Source organism: Acinonyx jubatus, chromosome C2, assembly GCF_027475565.1.
Source record: "Acinonyx jubatus isolate Ajub_Pintada_27869175 chromosome C2, VMU_Ajub_asm_v1.0, whole genome shotgun sequence".
Taxonomy (NCBI): domain Eukaryota; kingdom Metazoa; phylum Chordata; class Mammalia; order Carnivora; family Felidae; genus Acinonyx; species Acinonyx jubatus.
The window spans coordinates 28,669,921-28,692,353 of NC_069384.1; the positions used below are offsets into that span (position 1 = coordinate 28,669,921).

At 36.7% G+C, this 22,433-nt stretch overlaps 1 protein-coding gene across 2 annotated transcripts in view; it reads right to left on the reverse strand.

The window, feature by feature from the left end:
• The window catches only part of LOC106974549 (multidrug resistance-associated protein 1-like), an 87,149-nt gene extending 65,638 nt beyond the window's left edge, over positions 1-21,511 (reverse strand). Inside the window, exons 1-5 of one of the 2 annotated variants that reach the window (XM_015071802.3) lie at positions 21,235-21,511; positions 15,908-15,969; positions 9,129-9,276; positions 7,782-7,924; positions 1,770-1,947 (exon numbers count right to left, since the gene is read on the reverse strand). In XM_015071802.3, the coding sequence (XP_014927288.1) occupies positions 1,770-1,947; positions 7,782-7,924; positions 9,129-9,276; positions 15,908-15,969; positions 21,235-21,306 (603 nt within the window). In that variant the 5' untranslated portion in view covers positions 21,307-21,511. Of the gene's footprint in view, positions 1-1,769; positions 1,948-7,781; positions 7,925-9,128; positions 9,277-10,034; positions 10,178-15,907; positions 15,970-21,234 lie in introns of those variants that run through there. The other variant, XM_015071804.3, reaches the window with a different exon arrangement.
• Between the last annotated feature and the right edge of the window lie 922 nt (positions 21,512-22,433).

A 22,433-nucleotide genomic window follows, 5' to 3' on the forward strand; every position in this document is an offset into this window, starting at 1 on the left:
AAGAGAAGAGAAATTTAACTACCCTAATTAGTTCCATGGAGAGAGACTCCCTCTAGAAAGCAGGTGTAGGATAGGAGACTCAGAAAAAAGCCACCCTTATAAAATCAGTGGCATGTGCACATGCTACCTCAGTGCATCAATGCAGGTTATCACAACAGGTTGTAATGTCTTCTGCTGCTTGTTTGATGGACTTGGAATTAAATCATAATCCCTAAGGCAAGGTCTACTGAGCTGGCTTGATTGATATACTCCTTTGATCCTGAGTGTTCTTTGTTCTTAAACAATCTCTCTAAAGAATCTATGGTTTCCTCCCTGTAGCCAGTGTGACCTTTTACGTTATTATCTCCAAGGTCTCTCTGCCCTTGTAAGAGTCACCCACAATGCTTGATTTTCTTCTTTTTATTTGACAACTTGTTCTAATTGCTACCACATTCCCCTCTTTCATATTTGCAAATCCACCCAAATCCTACACTCAAACTCCAATGCTTTAATCACTGAATGAAATCCTATTCCATATGGACTGTATATCAAAGACAAGTGTTAACATTTAAACTGATTCCTCGATTTGTTGACATCTTTCCTCCCTATTAGGATTTCTCAGAATTTATAGCCTCTAGAATTATGACTGTGGCAGTATGACCCAGCACTTGGGCTAAAACCATTCCATACTCCCATTTTGGCCCAATATGGCCAAATGGCCTGTAATGCTTAATGCCCAGCTCAGTCCAAATTGTAATACTTCCTTCCATTCATACAAATTCTACACCTTTCCCAAAGACCACTTCAAGGCTTCCTTTCTATGTGAAACCTTCCTTAACCGCACACAATCATTGTAGATTTCCTGTTCTTTTGACCTCTTATAAAACCTGCATTTAGTTCCACACATCAATTATATATGCTAATAATTCCCCCTAATTTTTTGAAGGAGTGGCTTGTTTATTTATTTACTCAGACATCCAGCTTTTTATAAAAATGTATAAAAGTCACTCTCCCAGATGATAAAAGTACAACAGGTAAATAGGTTTCTATTCCAAATCTTAAAGAGCCCACAATTTACAAAACAGTAGTGAGTAAGAATGCAAAATACACTTAATTGAATAATTCAAGTGATAACTACTGGAAGGAAGAAATTCTTTAATAGTTTAATTATGATGTAAATAAGCTCTTTAACAGTTTAATTATGATGTAAATAAAAGGCTCTGGATGGTAATGAGGTGGTATTTAAAACTGTATTTTCAAGAAAGAACAAATTAAACTTCAGGGTTAATGCAAGTATAAGTATCAGCCAGGTTTCGTTTCTGGGGGTGCAGTGCAGAGGCAAGGCACAGAATGAAAGAGTAGCAGATAATGACTGCATAGAGAAAGATGGCTTTGTTGCATGAGAAAGCAGAGTGAGCACAGGAAGAAAAAAGTAGCATGCAGAAAGAAAATGATCATGAAAGGAAGAAATGTTCATACATAAACACAGACAAACATGAAAATACTCAAGGCTATTCACTTTGTGAGGAGGAGTTCAGTGACACAACAGTGGACAGAAACCATCATCTAGTTTCCTGGATTAGGGCTCACTAGAAGTTTCAGGGACTGTAAGGACTATAGAGAACCATATAGAGAAATTAATACAACCAGTATTGATGACTCAAAGTTTTTTAAAGCAAAATAAATGTATATTCAACGGGCACTCTAAGAATTTTTAATATACTATATGCTATTTCAAAGCATACAATGAAAGAATCCATTTAGAAATTGAGAATTCCTTAACTTTTTACCTTTTTGTAGATGAGTCCAATTACAGCTGTCTTAATTTTTGCTGAAGTGAGCATGTTAAAACGTTGATATTGCTGAAGGATCAAGGTTTGCAAAAAGACTACAACAAAAAGTGCCAAAGCATAACCATAGCCTCTCCATCCAAAATCTTGGCGATGTTCACAGAAAATAATCATTTGCCTGAATGTCATACAAAAATTGAGAAAGGGGAAGAAATGTTAAACATCTAATAGTTAAATGCTAATTAGTTAAGTGTTTTCAAACTGTCAAACACACACACACACACACACACACACACACACTTATTCTTACTTGTAGAATTTAGTGATTCATTACTTAAATATAACATCCAATGCTCAGCACAAGTGCCCCCATTTATTTTTAATTCAAGTATTATATAATAAAATTAATAGAATCAACAGTTACTTTCAGATGCTTTTGAGTGCAAGGTTATTTTCTAGTTTTCATATGGTAATCTCATCAACTAACTGTTCGGGTCTAACTTCATCATAAAAGTTAAGATACAGACACTTAAAGCTTCTTTTTTATCATAATCATGCATTTTGTTAAATATAGGGAAACATGACAGTTAAAATTTAAGTAGTGAATCTCTTAAAATGGCACATAGGTTTTTTTCAAAGGTCTGAATTATATCTCACCTCTTATTATTACGTTTATCCTATCCAATTCCCCTCTATTCTATCTTCCCTTATTTTCTCTTAAGTTTGGTGAAGGCAGGGCCATGATATCAGGTCAATGCTGGGGACAATGCTAGACAATGGGGACGGTTCTAATCATAACGATCTTGGTTGTTTATTGTCCTTCAACTATACACTGGTTAAAACTCAGAATGCCTGATGTCATTGTTAATAACATTATAGTGGTACTCTTAACCTTTTTTCAACTGCCTCTATGTGACTAATAATAATAATTTTAAAAGACTACATATACTCTACATAATGGTGGAACAACTTGGATATATTCTTTCTGATACTACAGATTAATACATCATTTATTTTGCAGGCTCAGTTCTTGATTTAAGTATTTCCTGTTATTTTATAGGTAAAAAGTATAATATTAGAAGATGTTTTAGAAATATACCTTTTTTTACTCTGAGTTCTGGAGATGCAGAAATGTGCTTTGTCATTGTGAACAGCCATTTTGAATGTACTTAAGGTTATACTCACAGGAAGCCACATGTAATTAGGTAAGACTATACCTAAATTATTTTAAGAACACTGAATTTAAAAATTCATTGTTTAGGGGCGCCTGGGTGACTCAGTCGGTTAAGCGTCTGACTTCTGCTCAGGTCATGATCTCACAGCTCATAGGTTTGAGCCCCATGTCAGGCTCTATGCTGACAGTTCAGAGCCTGGACCCTGCTTCCGATTCTGTGTCTCCCTCCCCCGTGCTTGCTCGCTTTCTCCCTCTGTCTCTCTCTCAAAAATAAACTTAAAGGGGTGCCTGGGTGGCGCAGTCGGTTAAGCGTCCGACTTCAGCCAGGTCACGATCTCGCGGTCCGTGAGTTCGAGCCCCGCGTCGGGCTCTGGGCTGATGACTCAGAGCCTGGAGCCTGTTTCTGATTCTGTGTCTCCCTCTCTCTCTGCCCCTCCCCCGTTCATGCTCTGTCTCTCTCTGTCCCAAAAATAAATAAACGTTGAAAAAAAAATTAAAAAAAAAATAAATAAAATAAATAAACTTAAAAAAATAAAAAATAAAAAATAAAAATTCATTCTTCATGTGAGTTTACATTTTTGAAGTTTACATTTTTAAAAAATAAAAAATTAATGTCTAAGCTTGGATCTATTTTATTCGCACCTTGGACAGCATATGGGTGAAAAATTAAAAGCAATCTGTGTTGCTTTATAAACCAAATTGCTTTATAAACCAAGTACTTCAAAATATTAACTTTATTAAAATTGTACTTTGGAATCAAATATATACCAACCAGTGTTTCTAAAATTACTATTAAAACCTCTAGTCATTGAAAATTATTTGGAGCATTGTATATTCTCAATGACACTATTAAATTATTCCATACCCCACCTAGATAAAATAATAGGAGGTTTGGTACTTATCAGTGGATCTGTATCAGATGCTATCCACTGGGACACCAAATTATTTTTACAAGAGCAACTTACTGAATGTTTTCTTGGTCTGGAAATTAAATTTCCTGAAAGAAGTGCACTATTCTTATTGTGGATGTATCTACCTATCAAACTTTTTCCTTTCTCATAAAATCAAACAACTAAATGACTATAATAAGTATCATAGTGGGTCTACACATATAAATCAGGAAGTACTAAAAATAATCTGTGATCAATACATGGTGAAGACCATAAAACCATATTCATCATATCAGATGTGAATACTCATTTTTTTGTTTGACTAATATCATAATAAAATTCATAGAAAGGGGGAAAATAGTAAGCACAACAATCAGCAAGAAACATGTTTCTTCTAACAGTAAATTAATGAAAGTGTTATTTTTAGATGTTTGATTATTACATATATGAGTCATGATAACAGGACAATATATTTTCATCCTTACAAACAGTCCTGTCTAGTACTTTTCCTTATCAAAAGAAAAAATAGACATCTCAAAATTAGCTAAAAAAAAAAATAACTCCCCCAGGCTCAGATTATGATCATACAAACTCATAAAATTCTTTCTTTTTTTATGTTTCAACTTTTTATTTACATTCTAGTTAGTTAACATATAGTTAAACTCATGAATTTTTTTCTGATCATTTATTCTTCAATGTGGAAATATTAAGGCTATTCATCTACTTTAGAATGAGAATCTCTTGATTCTCTTGATTCTTGAAAAGTATAACTTTGGATAAGCCCATTTATTTAGTATTCTATTGAGGAAATGTATTTGAGTCCTATGTGCCAGGCTCTGTGCTGGGTGCTAAGGACACAGACATTGAGTAACACATGATCCTTTACCAGGAGGAGCTGGAAGTCTAGGCAGGAAGAAATACACATCAACTCATTTCAATACAATATTGACACTACTGTTTTGCAGGTATGGTCAAGCTAGAATGTTACAAAAGTATGTCATAAAATTATGGGCACCATTGTGTAACCCTTAGGCAAGGAGTTAGCAATTCTTTAACACCCTATTATAGACTGCAAATATTTGGAGAAGATAGAGACCCTGAATTGCCATCACCTATAGCTATTTTAGAAAACAGTAACCACAGTGAGATTCTAGAATGAGTTTTTGAGCAGTAGTCATTGGAAAATAGGAATTATGCCTTGTTTCTGTAGCACAGTGATTATTGTGTTTGCCTCACAGATACTTGTGAACATAATCATCGTTGTTTTATGCCAATAAATTTTGACATGCTTAATACTATGGCATTAGATCACCAGAACAGGGCAGGAGAGGAAGATGCTGTTTAATATACATTTCTGATAGATTTCTGGCCAAAGATGAGGTAACTCTATGGCAACTCCTTAAAATAGCCGGGATATATAAGGGTGAGCAGCAGAGGTAGAGGGGAAGGAAAGGTATGTTACCTTGTCTGCGGGGGATTTTAATCCAGCAGACATTTGGATTATATTTCCATAGGCAAGGGAACCAGACTTTGGGGTGAAAAATGACAGGACCAGTTTTCTGATGGCAAAGAGATATCTTCTTGCCCTAGATTCTCCAACACCATTCTCTCTGGGTTCTCCTCTCTTTGCACTATGCACTCCTTCTCACTGTCCTTTTGTGAATTTCCCTATCTTCATTAATTCCACACACTGGAATAGCTGATTATCTACAGAGATGTTTACTTCTCCTTATCCATGGTAAGGTGGTCTCATCCAGAAAAATGATTTGACATACCCAATCTAATTTGTTGGAACAGTTCCCAATTTTATTATCTCAGCTAATATCTTTCTTAACTCCAGACTTAAGCTTACTCAATCTTTTTGGATTGGCTAGACGGCTGTCAGGGATCCCCAACGCCACTCCCTAGTTAAATGATCCATTAGAAGGACATATAGCAGTCAGCATCTAGTTATACTAATGATTATGATTTATTATGGTGAAAGTATACACAAAAAATCAGCAAAGAGAAAAGGTACATGTAGTAAAGTCCAGGAGAAAACAGATATAAGCTTCCAAAAGTCTTCTCTCAGTAGGGTCACACAAAACACACTTAATTATCCTGGCAACTAGTTGTGGCCGCATATGTAAAATGTTGTCTACCAGATAAGCTCATTAGAGAGTCAGTATCCAGGGCACCCTTTTCCTAACATATGCCAAAATTCCAGACTCCCAGAAGGAAAGCAGGTATTCAGCATGAATCGTATTGATTGTTAAGCAGTTTGGACGTACTGAGCCACTGTTAACAGTTATGGTAGCAGGAACCCTCCTGAAATGCAAGTTCCAGTTGCCTACCAAAAGTCACCCCTCTAAGCAGACCTTCCAAAGAATAGCAGTCAGGCTTTCCAAAGGACAGCAGTCAGTCAGTTCATTCTTTCCTGCAAAATGGCTAATATGTATTTCAAATTTAGCAAGTCCAAAAGGAAACCCCACACCCTACTCTACTCTTTCCTGAGCCTTCTATATCTCAGTAAATGGTGTCTCATTTACCTTGTGACTTCAACCAAAAACTCTGAAGGCATCCTTGATTCCTCCCCTCTCTCAACTTACATTCAATCCATCAGTATATGATGTTGACTCTACCTTTAAAATAGAGCCAGAATCTAACTACTTCTTATCACCTACGTTGCTACAACCTAGCTGAAGCCACCACTGACTTTTGCCTGGATTATCTCAGTATTTCAACTGGTGATACTTTTACTTTTCCTCCTTTTTATATTATTTTCTGCATAGCAGCAGAGTGATCCCTATAAAACTTAGGTCTAATCATATCAATTCCTGCTCAAAATTTCCAACGTTTTCCCTCTTAACACAGAATAAAAGCCTATTTCCCCCATCATATTCCATAAGTTCCTTTAAAATCTTGTTCATTCCCAGACCTTTCTTACTTCTGATTTCTTCTCCAATTCTTTGTTCTAGCCTCACTTATCTCCCATGAGTCCTCAAAGACACCAAGCATGCACCTGCCTCAAGGCTCTTGTCCTTCTTGTTCTTCCTATTTGCAATAGATATGGTCTTGGCTTCCTCTCTAACTTCCTTCAGGACTTTGTTCAAATGTCACCTTATCACTAGTATCTTCCCTAACTTCTTTAAATTAACATAGCACTTCGATCTCCCTAGAGAGGCATTTCCTACCTCTCCTTGTTGAATACTTTGTCCTTAACACTGATTATTTCTTAATATCACTTATATTTATTCATTTGTTTACTATTTGTCTCACCCCTCTGAGTGTCATCAGAGCAGGGACTTTTTGACTTTTGTCTACCCCTAGGGTCAATCAAGCACAGTAGCGTGTAGTAAGTACTCAATAAATACCGGACAAAATACAAGCCTGGACATTATCTAAGAGTCAAGTAACTAAGGATTAATTCTGTTTTCATGAATTGAATAGTTCTTAAAAATTCCAACAACCTGGAAATGTATTCAATACAAAAATATTATTATAGGTCAATAAAAAAATTTGTTTTTCCTTCATATATATCATTTCATTTTCTGAATATACATCTAAAACAGAGTTCCTAGATTTTAGTCATAACTCTGGCATTTTCTAGCTCTGTGAAGTTAGGCAAATTACTTAAACCTCTCTGTTTCTGCATCATGATACTGATTGTAATAATACTTCCTATCTCATAGGATGGTTGTAAAGATTGAATAAGATAATTAATATAAAGAATTTAGAACAGTGTGTAGTACACAGTTGGCTTCAGTAAATATTGACTATATTATCATCATTCACATTTGTGTGAATGGCAAAGCTAACAGAATGTCCATATCCTAAGTAAAATTTGCAATAAGGTCTTTTCCTACTCTTTTTTAGTACAACTCTTAGAGTGAAACACTTGCTTATCATTTGCTTATCATTTAACTGTAGAGAGAGTAAAAAAAAAAAAAAGAAAAGACTACAACTTACTTCATTATGAGTGGGCTAGTGAAGGACAAAATATCAGCAAACACTTTGAATAAAGCAACTTGAATCAGGACAAACTTAAAGGTGTTCCACAATGCATAGAGCAGAGATGGTTTCCTGGCACGTGCCTCTTTATGAAAGGATGCCTACATAATGAAAGAAAATAAGAAACCATGAGAAAATTGGACAGAGCAAATACAAGTAAAAATGAAATATATATATAAACCAACCATAAAATTAGTAATGTAACCCAAAGATAATAAAATAGGGGCACCTGGATGGCTCAGTCACCCAGTAAGTGTTCGACTACTGATTTCAACTCAAGTCGTGGTTTCACAGTCATGAGATTGAACACTGCATGGGGCTCCACATGGAGCCTGCTTAAGATTCTCTTTCCCTCTCCTTCTGCCCCTGCACCCCCACTCATGCTCTCTCTCTTTCTCTCCCTCTCAAAAAATATAAATAAATAAATAAATAAATAAATAAATAAATAAAACAAAAATAATAAAGTAATAAGAAAGGGATAAATTCAGTTAAACTTGAAAATATGACCTGTATCATTGGTAAAGTATGTCTCCAGAATGCCTGATATTACTTATATCATGGGGTATAAATGTACAAGAGAAATAGTTGTATTTTATTACTTTTGTGAATGTTGAAACTTTCATTAAAATAATTAATATAAATAGAATTTTATCTTCAAATTATATTTTCTTTTTGGGAATTCTAAAGAGGAGATATGTGTGCATATGTGATACAAGATATGGAGTACCTGCCCCTGCACCATAAACTTTGGCCATGGTTGCCATATTACTTACTTGGACCAATAGATATGAGGCCATGAGATATAGAAACCATCTTTGCCATGATAGTTGAGCAAAAGATACTGGTGAAAAGCCAAAGATAACATATCAACACATTGTTCTTGATATTAAAGGGAGGAGATGCTGAATAATTTTATGACATAAATTAGTTGCAATAAAAATCAATTGTACTTATGAAAATGGCTTGTCATTTCACATATTTTAGGAACTTTCTAAATTAATAATAATATCTCACATTTGGAAGAAGCTTTTCTAGTTTTAGGTAGTAATTAGGTACTTAAGATTTAAGAATTAATTACGTTGGGGCGCCTGGGTGGCTCAGTCGGTTGAGCGTCCAACTTCAGCTCAGGTCATGATCTCACAGTCCATGAGTTCGAGCCCCACGTCAGGCTCTGTGCTGACAGCTCAGAGCCTGGAGCCTGCTTCCAATTCTGTGTCTCCCTCTCTCTCTGTCCCTAACCCACTCATGCTCTGTCTCTCTCTGTCTCAAAAGTAAACAAAAACATTAAAAAAAAGAATTAATTACCTTTATTTCTTGCCTCTCTTGATTCCTTAAAACTTCCTTCCTCCATTGTTTTTCAAAGATGGGACACACAATATAGGAAGAATCACTTTCATTTAATTCAAAAAGATCTTCTCTTTCCAAAGGTTTCTTATATCCTAAAAGAATTATTCTAAAAATGAAAGAGTAAGGTAAACAATTCAGCAAAACTAATAATCAACTTAAAAATAATTTTTCATGCATTTATTTTATTCTTTGATTTATAAATTATTTTTTTAATCAGGATGGAATGATTAGACTGTATTTTGGAAAGTCATACAACTTATCCTGCAGTTGAACAATGTGTAATAATCATTTGTAGCTTTTAGAATTATTGGGACATCCATTTATTTAGTGAAACACTAAATTTACTCATTTCATATTGGAGTTACCTACTACTTACCTACCTTACTGAAATTTAAATAGTTAACATTCACAGTAAGGTGTATTCACTCCAAAACCCCAAACTAACTGCTTTTTAGTCTTGAATAAGAGGAGAAATGGATCCAACCTCTGCATCTGCAACTTCTCCTATTCCACCGGGACATTATATATATACCCTTTGCCATTTGACTTTACAAATTGTCCAACTAGATGTGGAGTACCTGTTTGTGCCCCATAAACATCAGCCTTGGCCATATGACCTATTTTGACCAATAGACTATGAGCCAAAGTGACAGTGTCATTTCTGAGCCCATGCCTTAAGAAGTGTGACAAATGACTGCTAGTCTCAGCACTTCCACTCTCCCCCATTCAATGAACTTGCCCCAAGGGAGACTGTGAATAAATTATGCAAGAACAACAGGTCTAAATTAGAACTGTCCCAGGCAAACTAGGATGCATGATCTAGTTACACCACAGATGTTGTGGCAGACAATAAATTATACTTACCTCACAGCCATCCTTCTGCCCCATCATCTTCCTACTACCAGGAATCTTGATACTTATTCAGGTGAAAATCTCTTGAACTCAGGATAAGTCCTTATCTCAGCCAGAGTCATAATTTATGATCAGTCTAAAGCAGTCCTGGTAATCTGACAACATTTTGCTTGGCATTAACAATACAACTCAGTCTGCTGAGGAGAACTTTCTTTTCCAAAAGAAGGCTCACACTTCGAGAGGAGAAAATGTCTTGCCTCCTTTTCCCTCCCCCTTCTTCCTTCCTGCCTGCACTGAAGGCATAATGCTCTGATATAGAGAAGCCATCTTCTTCACCATGGGTGAAAAGCCAAATAATAAGGATGGGAAGTAGAAAGAAAAACTCTCGGCCCTTGTAACATTTCTGAGGTAGTTCATCAGCTTATTCCCAGCGTTCTTCTCAGTAACATAAAAAAATAAATACCTATTTGTTTAAGCTATAATTATCTGGCTATTGTGTTGCTTGAGGCAAAACATGTTCCTAGGTTCAGATATACTCAGTTTATGAGCTTGGTGACATGACTTGTTCAGTAAGAAATTAAACCCACATTTAAACTCAGGCCTTCTGACTCAATAGTTTCTGTTCTTTCCATTATAAAGTACCTTATTAGTCCAAGAAACCATAACATGGTGTTACACTATCCCACATTGGGACTGCTTCATTGTCATTATTACTGAACAATCTCTATTATTGATTGACCCTGAGATGGATTTAAACTCTGTGGTAACCAGAGTCTCCACAGGATTCATTTTTACTTTTATTACACTATATAATATCATATTACAGTTCATATTTAACAAAAAGGTTTAAATGTAATAAGAAAGGACCTTCTGTAATCACGTTTCTGTTGGCTCAAATATGCTGGACATTTTCCTGCACTGCAGTTTCAAAACCATATTAAGCAATAAACTACTTTTAAGTCATATTAAGCCTTTCTCTTCCATTCCACAAAATAAATATTCATTTTCAAAATAAGATTGCATTGATTTTCACAAAAGCATTTTAATAACATTTACTGCCTCAGCATTTTGAGTTAGAACCATGCAAAACTCAGCGGTTTTGGAGCACAGGGATAAGTGACCCCTGGCTTTCATGCTGAGTCTCCAAATAATGCAGCATCTAAAAGTGACACTTACACTGAATTGATTGTGATGCACATGGCTCAGTTGTTTAACCACCGTGACTTCCCTTTTCCCAGGTGTGTGCTTCTTCCTTCTCTTTTGCTCTCTTCTGTACATTTAAATATGCTCATCACCCTGGCTTATCTTTCTACCACACATAAGCATCCAGGAAAAGAGGAAGCAGTGCTTCTTTAAATCCAATGATGAGGCAGCTCTTAGGGAGGCAACAAGGACCAACAGCTGACCCTCCCGATAGTGGAATGTAGCCTGGACTGGGTCCCATAAACTTAAGGACTTGATTCCTAAGTGGTAATAAGGTTCCTGCATGCATCTTGTATGTTTTACACTGATAGTGCTTTTCAAAGGTCATTCAGTTCAATGAATTTGATACTCACAACTCTCTGAAGCAGGCAGAGCAGTATTAATTTCCCGTGTTTACAGGCGGTTAAACACCAGGAACTCCAGAGCCTGGTCAGAGTTTTTTAAATATGACATAAACCGGTGCTAACGTGACCATAGGCAGACAATGCCGTTAAGTGTAATATTTCCACTCTGTTTTCAATATTGTTATCTTAGAATTCTGAGTATATTTGACATTAACAAGTGTGAGTACACATCTCATCCAACTGATGTTAAGAGCAGCAAACCAGTAGCAGTAGGCCAGGAAGATGAGATGAAAGGTAAATTTTGTAGATGTGTAATACCAGAAAGCGTGGAAAGTATAGATATACAATCGAATTATCAAGTTCACTACTGTTAATCACCTTTTTAAATATTTCTGGAAAGCGGTGATTGTGTCACAGGAGAAGGCAAAAAGTCAGTCTGTCCAACAGTTGTAGGATAGGACAAAGTCAGGCAGTGTACAAGTTTTATTAATATGTGAGGAAAAGGTAGGGCAGACTGAATAGTGTATCCCTGGTTAAAATAGTGATTCAATTGTGACCGGTAAAAACTTTAACTAGAGTTTTCCGTGTATGTCAAGGGGATTATTCTATGACAATGATTATTATACACTGATGACAGATTATATTTGCTAATAAAGTCTTCATAATTATTTGATCATCAAAACCACTCTACAAATTCTGCCTTAGGAATTAAGGCTCATAAGCATATAGTTCCCTAATTATTTGTATCATCTGAGCACATTTTAATTGAATTATTCATATAATTATGGGAGCTTGAATTTGGCCTAGGAAATAATTTCTGATTTTATTCTGTAACTCAAAGAACAGATCTGAGAACACAATTAGCCACTGTCTTCAAAAAGGCATTCTCTTAAACAATAGCTATGTTTCAGCTGCTACTGTTTAATTACCAGATAAGAAATCAAATTAGATTCATGCCAATGACAGTTCCAGATAGGAGCATGCTATAAAAATATTTCCTATCTAGGTCTAAGATGTTAAATTTGAACAGAAAATAAATGTTATATTCAACAATTACATCTTATTGGTTTGATTGATCTAAGATAGTGACAGATATTGAGGTGCCATATTTTAAAGTTTGTTGTGCCTTATCCTGCATATTAAGTTTAATTTCAGCTTCCTATTTTAGGCTTCATAAAATGGTATTCATAATATTTAAAACAAATACATATAGTTTTTATAGTTTGATAATTAAGTTTTAAAAGTACAGTTACTTAAAATTAATTTTATTTGCATTATTTAAATTCTGTGATATTTTCTGTGACTTAAAACTGACAGTCTGAAACTTTTAAAGCCAGAATAGACCTCACTCTTTCTCTCAAGACACGAATGAAATATAACTCAGGTTTGGAAAATAAACATGAACAAAAAATCATTAAGTATAAATAGCCCACATTTACATAATTCTTATTTAACCTTTCTTTTTTTATAGTATATATGTATAATTTAACGTAGTATGTTGGTGTAAAATTTTTGCCATCCTCCTTAAGTGATTCATAGATTTGTGTTAACTTGGAATTCTTATAACCCAACCCAATTATATGCTTCTGCCCAATTATTTGCTCACCAAGTATACCAGTTCTCTATTTACACTGCTTTCATAAAAATCACCAATGAACTTTACAATGATAAATTCAATAAAGAATACTCAATTCTTTTTTTTTTAATTTACCCCTCTTCAGCATTAGGCACTACTGACCACCTTATTGTCCTCCTTTTTTGACAGTTTCCTTTGCTTTCAAACACCCTCTTTCTTTTGTTTGTCTCTTACACTCTGAATGTCTTTCCTTAGCTTTCTTGTTGGATTACCACTCCTTTTACCATTTAAATACTGAGGAATCTCAATGTTCCATTTGTTCATCCCGTTCAATAAGCTCTCTTTCTGGATGATCTTATTCATGCTCATGGCTTCCACTACTGACATATAGTCAATGACTCCCAAATCCGTATTCATAGATCAAAAGCCTATATATCCAAACACCTATTTAATACTTTTTATGGGAATGAGTTAGACATCTTAAATTGACGCTTCTCTAAACTGAACATAAAGCTTTTTGTCACACCTGAATCTGACAGTTATCTGAGCCAAAAAATGATTAACATTCTTCCCAGTTCTTCAATTTCCTTATCTAATCAACATTACTAATTAGCTTTTGAATCTGTCCCTTCCTCTTCATCCTCTTTATCATTACGATAGTTCAAACTTTAGCCATAAATCTACCAGGATAATTGAAGAACCTTCTAACCATTCCCTCTATCTCCATTTTCATCTGGTACATACCATATCCACACAACTGCAAAGGTGATTTTCTGAAGCGCAAACACGAATACATTACTCTCTATTTAAAATTCTTCAGTGGCTTCTCATTATCTTTGGAATGACCTAGAAAACTCTTTATGATATGTTCTTTCAGTTTGATCTCTTGCCACATCAACTGGCTGCAATGGGGGAGGGGTCAGTTCACTCTTGCCTCTGGTTTGCATACAGTATTTGCTCAATTTGGAATGCCACTTGGCTTCATCTTACACATTGTCAAATGTTGAGTTAAAAGCATGAATTACTTGCAAAACATTCCCTAACTGTGCAAATGCGCTTACATGGCGCTCCTGAAATTTGTGTTTCTTTATAATGCTTATATTGCCTTTTGCCTTTTTGGGTAATTTAAAGAGCACCTTTTAATCTTTCTAAATCTACTACAAATTCCTAGATGATAGGAACTAGGTCACTTTTCTCTGCATTTTTAAAGGTTAGCATAATTCAGTGTATCTGGCACACAATCAACCTTTTCTGTTTCTTTAAGGATTCATCTATGAGAATCATGACAGCATATTTGTACATCAAATTGGGAAATTTTGTTTCTATTAACTATAGAACAAGGGGCATAAAGTTAAGATAATAAATTTAGTTTCCTATGATCATGACTTTTCTGTTATGGGGGAAAATACATTTCTAAAGAAAGCTTCTGAATTTATCAAATTAGAAAAAGTCAGCTCTGCTCTTGTTTGAATTCTAGATGAATTACTCTGTGAGATAAATCACATTATATGTCTTATAAAAATGACTGTGTATGTGTTTTAGTAATTAGTAATAGTAATTAAGTAATTAGTAATATATATAGTAGTTATATATAACTATATAATAGTTATATACATTATAACTATATAATAGTTATATTTTATAATATATAATGTATATATAATGTCTATAATATATAATACATATAATATTTTATAACATATATATGATATATATACGTATATAAAAGCTCAAATTGAGCTTGTGATATAGATAGATAGACCTCAAATATTTGTGGGAGTATTCCTAGTAAAGCGTAGAATAACAAAATGAAAAAAAAAAGCATGAAACATGGACTCAAAGAATCTGACTTCTAACACCAAGTTGGTGTGCTTCTTCCTGGGTATCAATGGACAAGTTACTTCCCCTCCTTAAGTTTCAATTTTCAATTTTCTCATCTGTAAATGCCTATCTCATAAGACTTGGGGGAGAATTAAGTGAAATTATATACACATATATACTGGATAATAAAAAAAAATCCAACTCTCTGCCTCTCCACAGTGCTAATATGATACAAATCCTATAAAGGGACAGCCATATTGCAGGACTATTAGCAATCTTCTCTGTGAACCACTTTCTATGATACTATCTGTGGTTTCTCTATAATAAAATGTTTTCTTTTTTTTTTTAATTTTTTTAACGTTTATTTATTTTTGAGACAGAGAGAGACAGAGCATGAACGGGGGAGGGGCAGAGAGAGAGGGAGACACAGAATCGGAAGCAGGCTCCAGGCTCTGAGCTGTCAGCACAGAGCCCGACGCGGGGCTCAAACTCACAAACTGCGAGATCCTGACCTGAGCCGAAGTCGGACGCTCAACCGACTGAGCCACCCAGGCGCCCCTATAATAAAATGTTTTCTATGAGAAAAAATCTTCACAAAGTCATTCTATAAAAATATTCATGCTGGAACATCTAGGTGGCTCAATTAGTTGAGTGTCCGACTTCAGCACAGGTCATGATCTTGCGGTTTTTGAGTTCGAGCCCTGCATAGGGCTCTGTGCTGACAGCTCAGAGCCTGGAGCCTGCTTCAGATTCTGTGTCTCCCTCTTTCTCTGCTCCTCCCCTGCTCGCTCTCTCTCTCTCTCTCTCTCTCTCTCTCAGAAATAAATAAACATTAAAAAATATATATTCATGCTTAGATTAGAGGAATAACATTTAGGTGTCGTTTCCCTTGGAATCTTCCTTAGGGTAGTGTGTTACATACAAATTAGTAAAATTCCTACCTGCTAAACCAGGAATATGTCATCCGACTGAAGAATGAAGCACTTTTCTCTGGATTGCATTTCTAGAAAGAAAAATACAACAAGTAGTCTGTGAAGAATATGCCTTTACTTTATATTTGAAATATCTTTGTCAGCCAGCAGGTGGAAAAGTACACATGAAATAATTTCATTTACTAACAGTCGCGGCTATGTTCATATCGTAATCCTTAAGGAATAAAATTAAGATATTAGAATGGTGGATAGACTACAAGCATTTTAAGATTTCTCCCAAAATTATCATTATGACTCGTTTTCACAGCAAAAAAAACATGTAGGAAAGGAAAATCATTTCTGATATTTCTACTTCTCATTCTCTCTCTGTGTGTGTATATATATATCTTCAAATTTCTATGACTGTGTATATATGTGAAGATATATATATATGTATATATATAAGCTAAATTTAAAATATTTTATCCACTAAATTAAAGATAGCTTTGTCTTTTTCTGGAAAATAGAAAAATAAGAGACTAATAGTCATTTGGTTTACTTCTGTGTGTTTAATTACATATTTTTGTATAAATGTATAAATACATAAACAATTATCTATTTATCACCATTACATATTATTTTGGGAAGTTATAACATTTCCATAAATTCCTTCCTGTTGATCTGGTGAGTTCAACCAAAAGAAAGTTTTAACAAAGAAGGCCTCAAAAGTAATCATTTTATATTTTTGGAGTCAGCATCAATGTCTATATTTTAAAAAGTAAAACTGATCACCACAGTCAAGCTCATTATTAGAAACTGTCCCATATTTAACAATTTTATCATACATCCTCTCTAATCCGGTTCTGATTTCATACATAAAGTGTTTACCATGTTTTTAAAAAATTTTTATCCTAGAAGGAGTGAGTGCCAAAATTCTATCCTGTACAGCAAAATGTCCTGAGTATAGAGGTGAGAACATTATTTATTCCAAATCTGCTCTCTGAGTTGTAGCAAATGACATACTATAAATCATTGAAGATATATATATAATTTACTCAATTGCTATCTACCTTGATATTACTGTTGCAAAAGTAAATGCAATGACAAATGTAAACAGTCATCATCACACTGTGGCCCAAAACAACCACTCACTCCTGTGACCTATGATATCATCATCACTACTATTACCAAACGTATCATTTGGAAAATAAGTGCACATATTATTGTGGAAAACATTCTGAAAATTCTTCAATTAACCTGGAAGTCACATTTTCTTTCACAGGGAGTTGCCAATTTGATCATTTACCACCAATGAAAAGATTTTATTCACATCCAAGACACATGTATGTCTGTGGCAGATTGAAAATGGCTACACATTCTTAGCAGCTTTTCCCATCAAGAGGTAAGACTCCGTTTTCCACCCCTTGAATCTGAGCTGGTGTTGCTTCTTATTTTGATCAGGAGTGACACAAAGAGAGCTCCAATTCTAAGCCCCAAGAGGCTTGGTGTGCTCAGAACCCTGAGTGTACCACGTGTCTGATCCTAAGCTGGCCTGCTAATGGATGAGAGACCCCGGAGAAGAGAGCTGAGGTGCTCATCTGTCTGTCATCCTGGCTTGGAAACTGCCAGACATATGAGTAGACTACCCAGTCACCATTCAACCCTCCAGCTGGCAGTAGTGCTTAAAACAGTTCAGCAGAGATCAGTCAAGCTGACCCAAACTAGGTCATGTTCCAACTGATCAGAGAATCATGAGCTAATTAAAAAAAAAAAAAAAAAAAAAAAAGGTGGTTGGTTTCAGCACCCATGTCTTACAAAGCTTCTAGAGAGGGTTATTTTAGCAGACCAAGAACTCAGTATTTGATTTAACTTTCTGTCTAGGCCCACTGTCCATGGGAAAGCATCTCCTATGAGGTCCTTTGAGTCCTCTGTTAAACAGACTCCTTAGATGTGGGCCAGGCATCTTACACTGAACTTATCACAGTGAATTCCAAGCATATTTACCTCCCAGAAAATAAACAGTAAACAGGTAAAATATCTGGTGAAGGTAATAAGCCTTACCAAGCACCAAGAATGTATGAATGAGTTTTTAATAAATACTTACTGAATTCATAGCACAGGTGTCACTGAGTTCATTATTGATATATTGCCACAAAGCAACATCTATATAGATAACTAAGACAGGGGCGCCTGGGTGGCGCAGTTGGTTAGCCAGGTCACGATCTCGCGGTCCGTGAGTTCGAGCCCCGCGTCAGGCTCTGGGCTGATGGCTCGGAGCCTGGAGCCTGTTTCCGATTCTGTGTCTCCCTCTCTCTCTGCCCCTCCCCCGTTCATGCTCTGTCCCTCTCTGTCCCAAAAATAAATAAACGTTGAAAAAAAAAATTTAGAAAACTAAGACAGAACAATTCTTAAAGTATCTTTCAGTGTTCTGATTTCCTCCTATCCTCTCCTAAGCATTTCTCAGTCCTTCTAACTCACTTACCCTCACTCTGACAGTATTTTTGGTCTGCAGATCTATTTACCCCAAATCTTTCCCATTTTCCTCATCTACCCAAGCCTAGTACAGGCCTTTGTTTTCTAAGCCATTTTCTTATCTACTGTACTTATCTACCATTGGGCATATAGCAGGAATTCCATAAACATACCTTAACATTTCTGACTTAAGGGCAATTTCAACTAAGTAGAGGTCCTGTTATTTCTGGATTATGATAGAAGAACAGGAAGTATTCAGACCATGAGACCACAGCATAGTCAGGGTCCAGGATTAATGCAGCGTGTTGCTTTCAATCTCCTTGGGTTCAATCTTCAGATGTGGCCAATGAAGATATGGTTTGTGTGACTGCTACATTTAACGATATCTCATAACCCCTAGCTTCAGGAGCTCTCTTTTAGATACTGGAGGAGAGTTCTGGAATTGGTGGAGGAAATTAAGCGGAGGTGGAGGTACAGCTTCATGGAGAAGGGAAAACATCCAGAAATCATAAAGAATTGGTTCCTTAATCAATTATTATGTGCCAGATTCTGTACAAAGTATATTATCTCATTAACTATAACATGTCTTTGTGGTGAGACCATTTTTGTCATCCCCATTTTACAGAAGACAAAACGAAGACCTAGAGTTTAAGAAACTTACCTGAAGATCCTCCAGCTAAGAAGTTTAAGCGATTGGATCTAATCTACTTAGTTCGCTCTATCTCCCAGCCATAATTCCACACTCTCAACTCTACCTGTTACAGGCTTTTGCTGATGCTTAGAGATACCCTTCCTCCTGCCCACATCCTTCTACTTCACTTCTAGCTAATTCTCACTTGTACTTCAATACTATTTAAGATTTATTGCCTTCGAAAAGAAAGAAAGAAAGAAAGAAAGAAAGAAAGAAAGAGAAAAGAAAGAAGGAAGGAAGGCAGGAAGGAAGGAAGGAAGGAAGGAAGGAAGGAAGAAAAAAGATTTACTTTGATAATTACTTTCCTCCCATCCCAGCCTTCAAGGCTTATATTGTTGTTCTGGGTTACCATAGCAATCTCAACATATTCTTCACGAAGGATTTAAAGGGCTTCAGTCTTCACTGAATTTACCCTCACTGTTTCCTGACTAATCATTTGCTCACAGTTTCTTCTCTCCTGCTAGACTTAATTGCTCTGAAAGACAGAAAACCATATTTGATTTATCTTTATATTTTCAGTTTCAGCCCAGAGACCACCTCATAACAAACATGTTTTGGAGGAATGAATGAATGGCCACTAATCACTGCAAGAAAAATATTTAGAAGCATTCTATTCATAGGTCACCATGCCAACCGTAGACTCTATCAGGTAGTCATATTCTTGGGGTGCCTGTGTGGCTCAGTCAATTAAGCATCCAACTGTCGATTTTTGGCTCAGGTCATGATTTCACTGTTCACTGGCACTGTCAGCAGGGACCCTGCTTGGGATTCTCCCTCTCCTCTCTCTCTCTCTCTCAAAATAAATACATAAATATTAAAACAAAGCCATGTTCTTAGTTTATAAGTAGGTAGTATTCTTATCTGAGATCTATTATGTCAAAAATATCAAGTCGTTTTAATGGAATGTAATTAATCATAAAAGGTTTTCAATATGCTTTGAAACCTTTAACTTTTTTTTTTCAATTTGACATCACAGAAATAACAAAAAGAAAATGCAATTAAAACTAGTATTTTCAATCTTACCTAAATGGATTCCTGGTCCACAAAGCTATCCAGATTGAATAATAGTCAAAGATATAAACATTGATGGAATCCTATGGGAAGAAATGACTGGAATTTGGGGTAAGAGAATTATTTGTTTTATAAATTCCCTCCCTACAAGTGTGTGATTTACTGCCACGTCTGTAGTTGTATTAGTGATGTTAAACCCGTTTCCCACTTTAAGCCTAACAAATAAAAAAGGTGTATTGTCCTGGTGGAGCTCTTTCATATTTTTAAGTGATTTATTCAACATTTATGTTTTATAAACTTTTAAAAGAATACTTTCCATATAATTTGCTTTACCTTTAAAGAAGTTTATAGTTTCATTTCATATGTAATCAGAACAGTATCGTCATATATATTTGACACTTGGAGTCACTAACAAAAACCAGGAGTAGAACAAGATCACCTGGATCTGAAATATCCCCCCTCCTCCTTCTCCTTCTCCTCCTCCTCCTCCTCCTCCTCCTCCTTCTCCTCCTCCTCCTCCTCTTTAGAATTACAGAACTACTTACTTTAGGGGCTATTTCTAAGACTTGTCTCCTATAGTGGTGAAAAGTAAAACAAGTGGAATTTTTTGTTAAGGAAATTCCTCCTAACACACAAGTACGGGGTTCATTTCCCTGTACTTCTGCCCTAGCACGTGACTCCTATTGTGGAAGAAGCACGTGTTATCATGGGGGCAGAGTAAGGCACAGTTCAGTGTCCGCAGTTTCTGGGTTGCCCCAACCTCAGTCTCCCAAAACGGTCGGTTAACACAGCATTATTTATCCCGAGTCTCTCCTGCGGCTTCAATGGGGTCTGCCACCGCTTGCAGAATTCTAATTCCAACCTCTACTCCTTCAGCGATGCCAGGTCCACTCGTTCTTTTCTCAAATGCTTGTTTCTGTTTATTACGGGGGAGTTATTCATCCCTTCAAACAAAGATGCCTTTCTCTCCTCCAGCAGCCTCCTCGACTGCCGCTCTCAAGACTGCCCTCGCGTGTGTGTGTGTGTGTGTGTCTCGTGTGTGATTACGGCTAAAACACGGCTCTAAACCATCACTTCGCGTTTCAGCGTCTTAACAGGAGGCTCTCCCCTCCCCAACTCCCTTTCCCCATCGAGAGTGGCCGGGAGACCGCCCGCCTCTCCCCGCAGGACCAATAAGCATTACCTGCGCCTCAGGCCCCTCGGGGACCCGCTCGTAGTCGCCGCGGGCGCCCCACCTCCGCGGGCCGGAGAACATGGTCCTCGGGCGCCTGGCGACGACGGGAGGCGGAGAGAGGCACAGAGGCTGTCACCCCTCTCCGCTGGGGTCGGTCAGTCCGGCGCCTACAAGGTGGAAGGACGCGCGCACTCAGCCCAGACCTAGTTGGCAGTCGCCGTGCCCGGACCCGACCCTTCCCTCGAGCGCGCCCCGGGCGACCGGCAGGGGGCGGGAGGCGGGCGCGGGGTGGAGCAGGCAGAGGGGTCGGAGTAGGAGGTAGGGGCGGAAGGAGAGGCGGGACCTTCTGTAGGGTACTAAGATCTGCCTCCGGGGGAGTTTGCACTTTGTAGGTCTCCACTCTTGGAGCTGCAGGATTGCTCTGTTAGAAAATCAGTGTTTCTTCATGATAGAGCACAAAGCTCATTTCTCCCTGGGATGAGGGGAGAAATTTTGTTTGTAAACAGAATATTGCAGTTGTCCCCTACAGGAAACTGTTAAGGACAACAGGTGTCAGTAGAATTGTATGAAGTGAATTTTATTGGACTGGTTTTAAAATTAGAAACACATGAAATGCTTCCCTTACTATTAGAAAACCATAGGAGTATATGGAATCCAAATTTTTTTCTTCAAATTAAGTATAAAGCAACATAATAAATGAAAAACTCCCCAGTAACTAGAACTAGCAAAGAGCTAAACGAGATACAAGACATATAAAAGGGAATATAATGTTAAGGATGGCATTTTGAGTTTCAATAACTATTAAGGAACAGGGAGCCTTGTATAAAGACATACTGCTGTAGGGGCACCTGGGTGGCTCTGTCAGTTAAGCATCACTCTCTTGCTGGTCTCAGGCCATGATCTCCTGGTTGGTGACATTGAGTCTAGGGTCAGCTCTGCGCTGACAGGGAGGATCCTGCTTGGAATTCTCTCTCTCTCTCTCTCTCTCTCTCTCTCTCTCTCTCTCCCTCTCTCCCTTTGCCCCTCCTCGACTTGTACTTGCTCGTTCAAAATAAAAAAATAAAACATTTTTAAAAAAGAAGAAGTCTGGTGTACGCAATACTTTGAGGAAGATTTGCTGATCCCTGAGCTGTGTCATTGGCCTGAGGAAATATTTTGTTTCAATTAACTTAGACCCTGAAGCGACAGAAGAATGAGCAATTTTATTT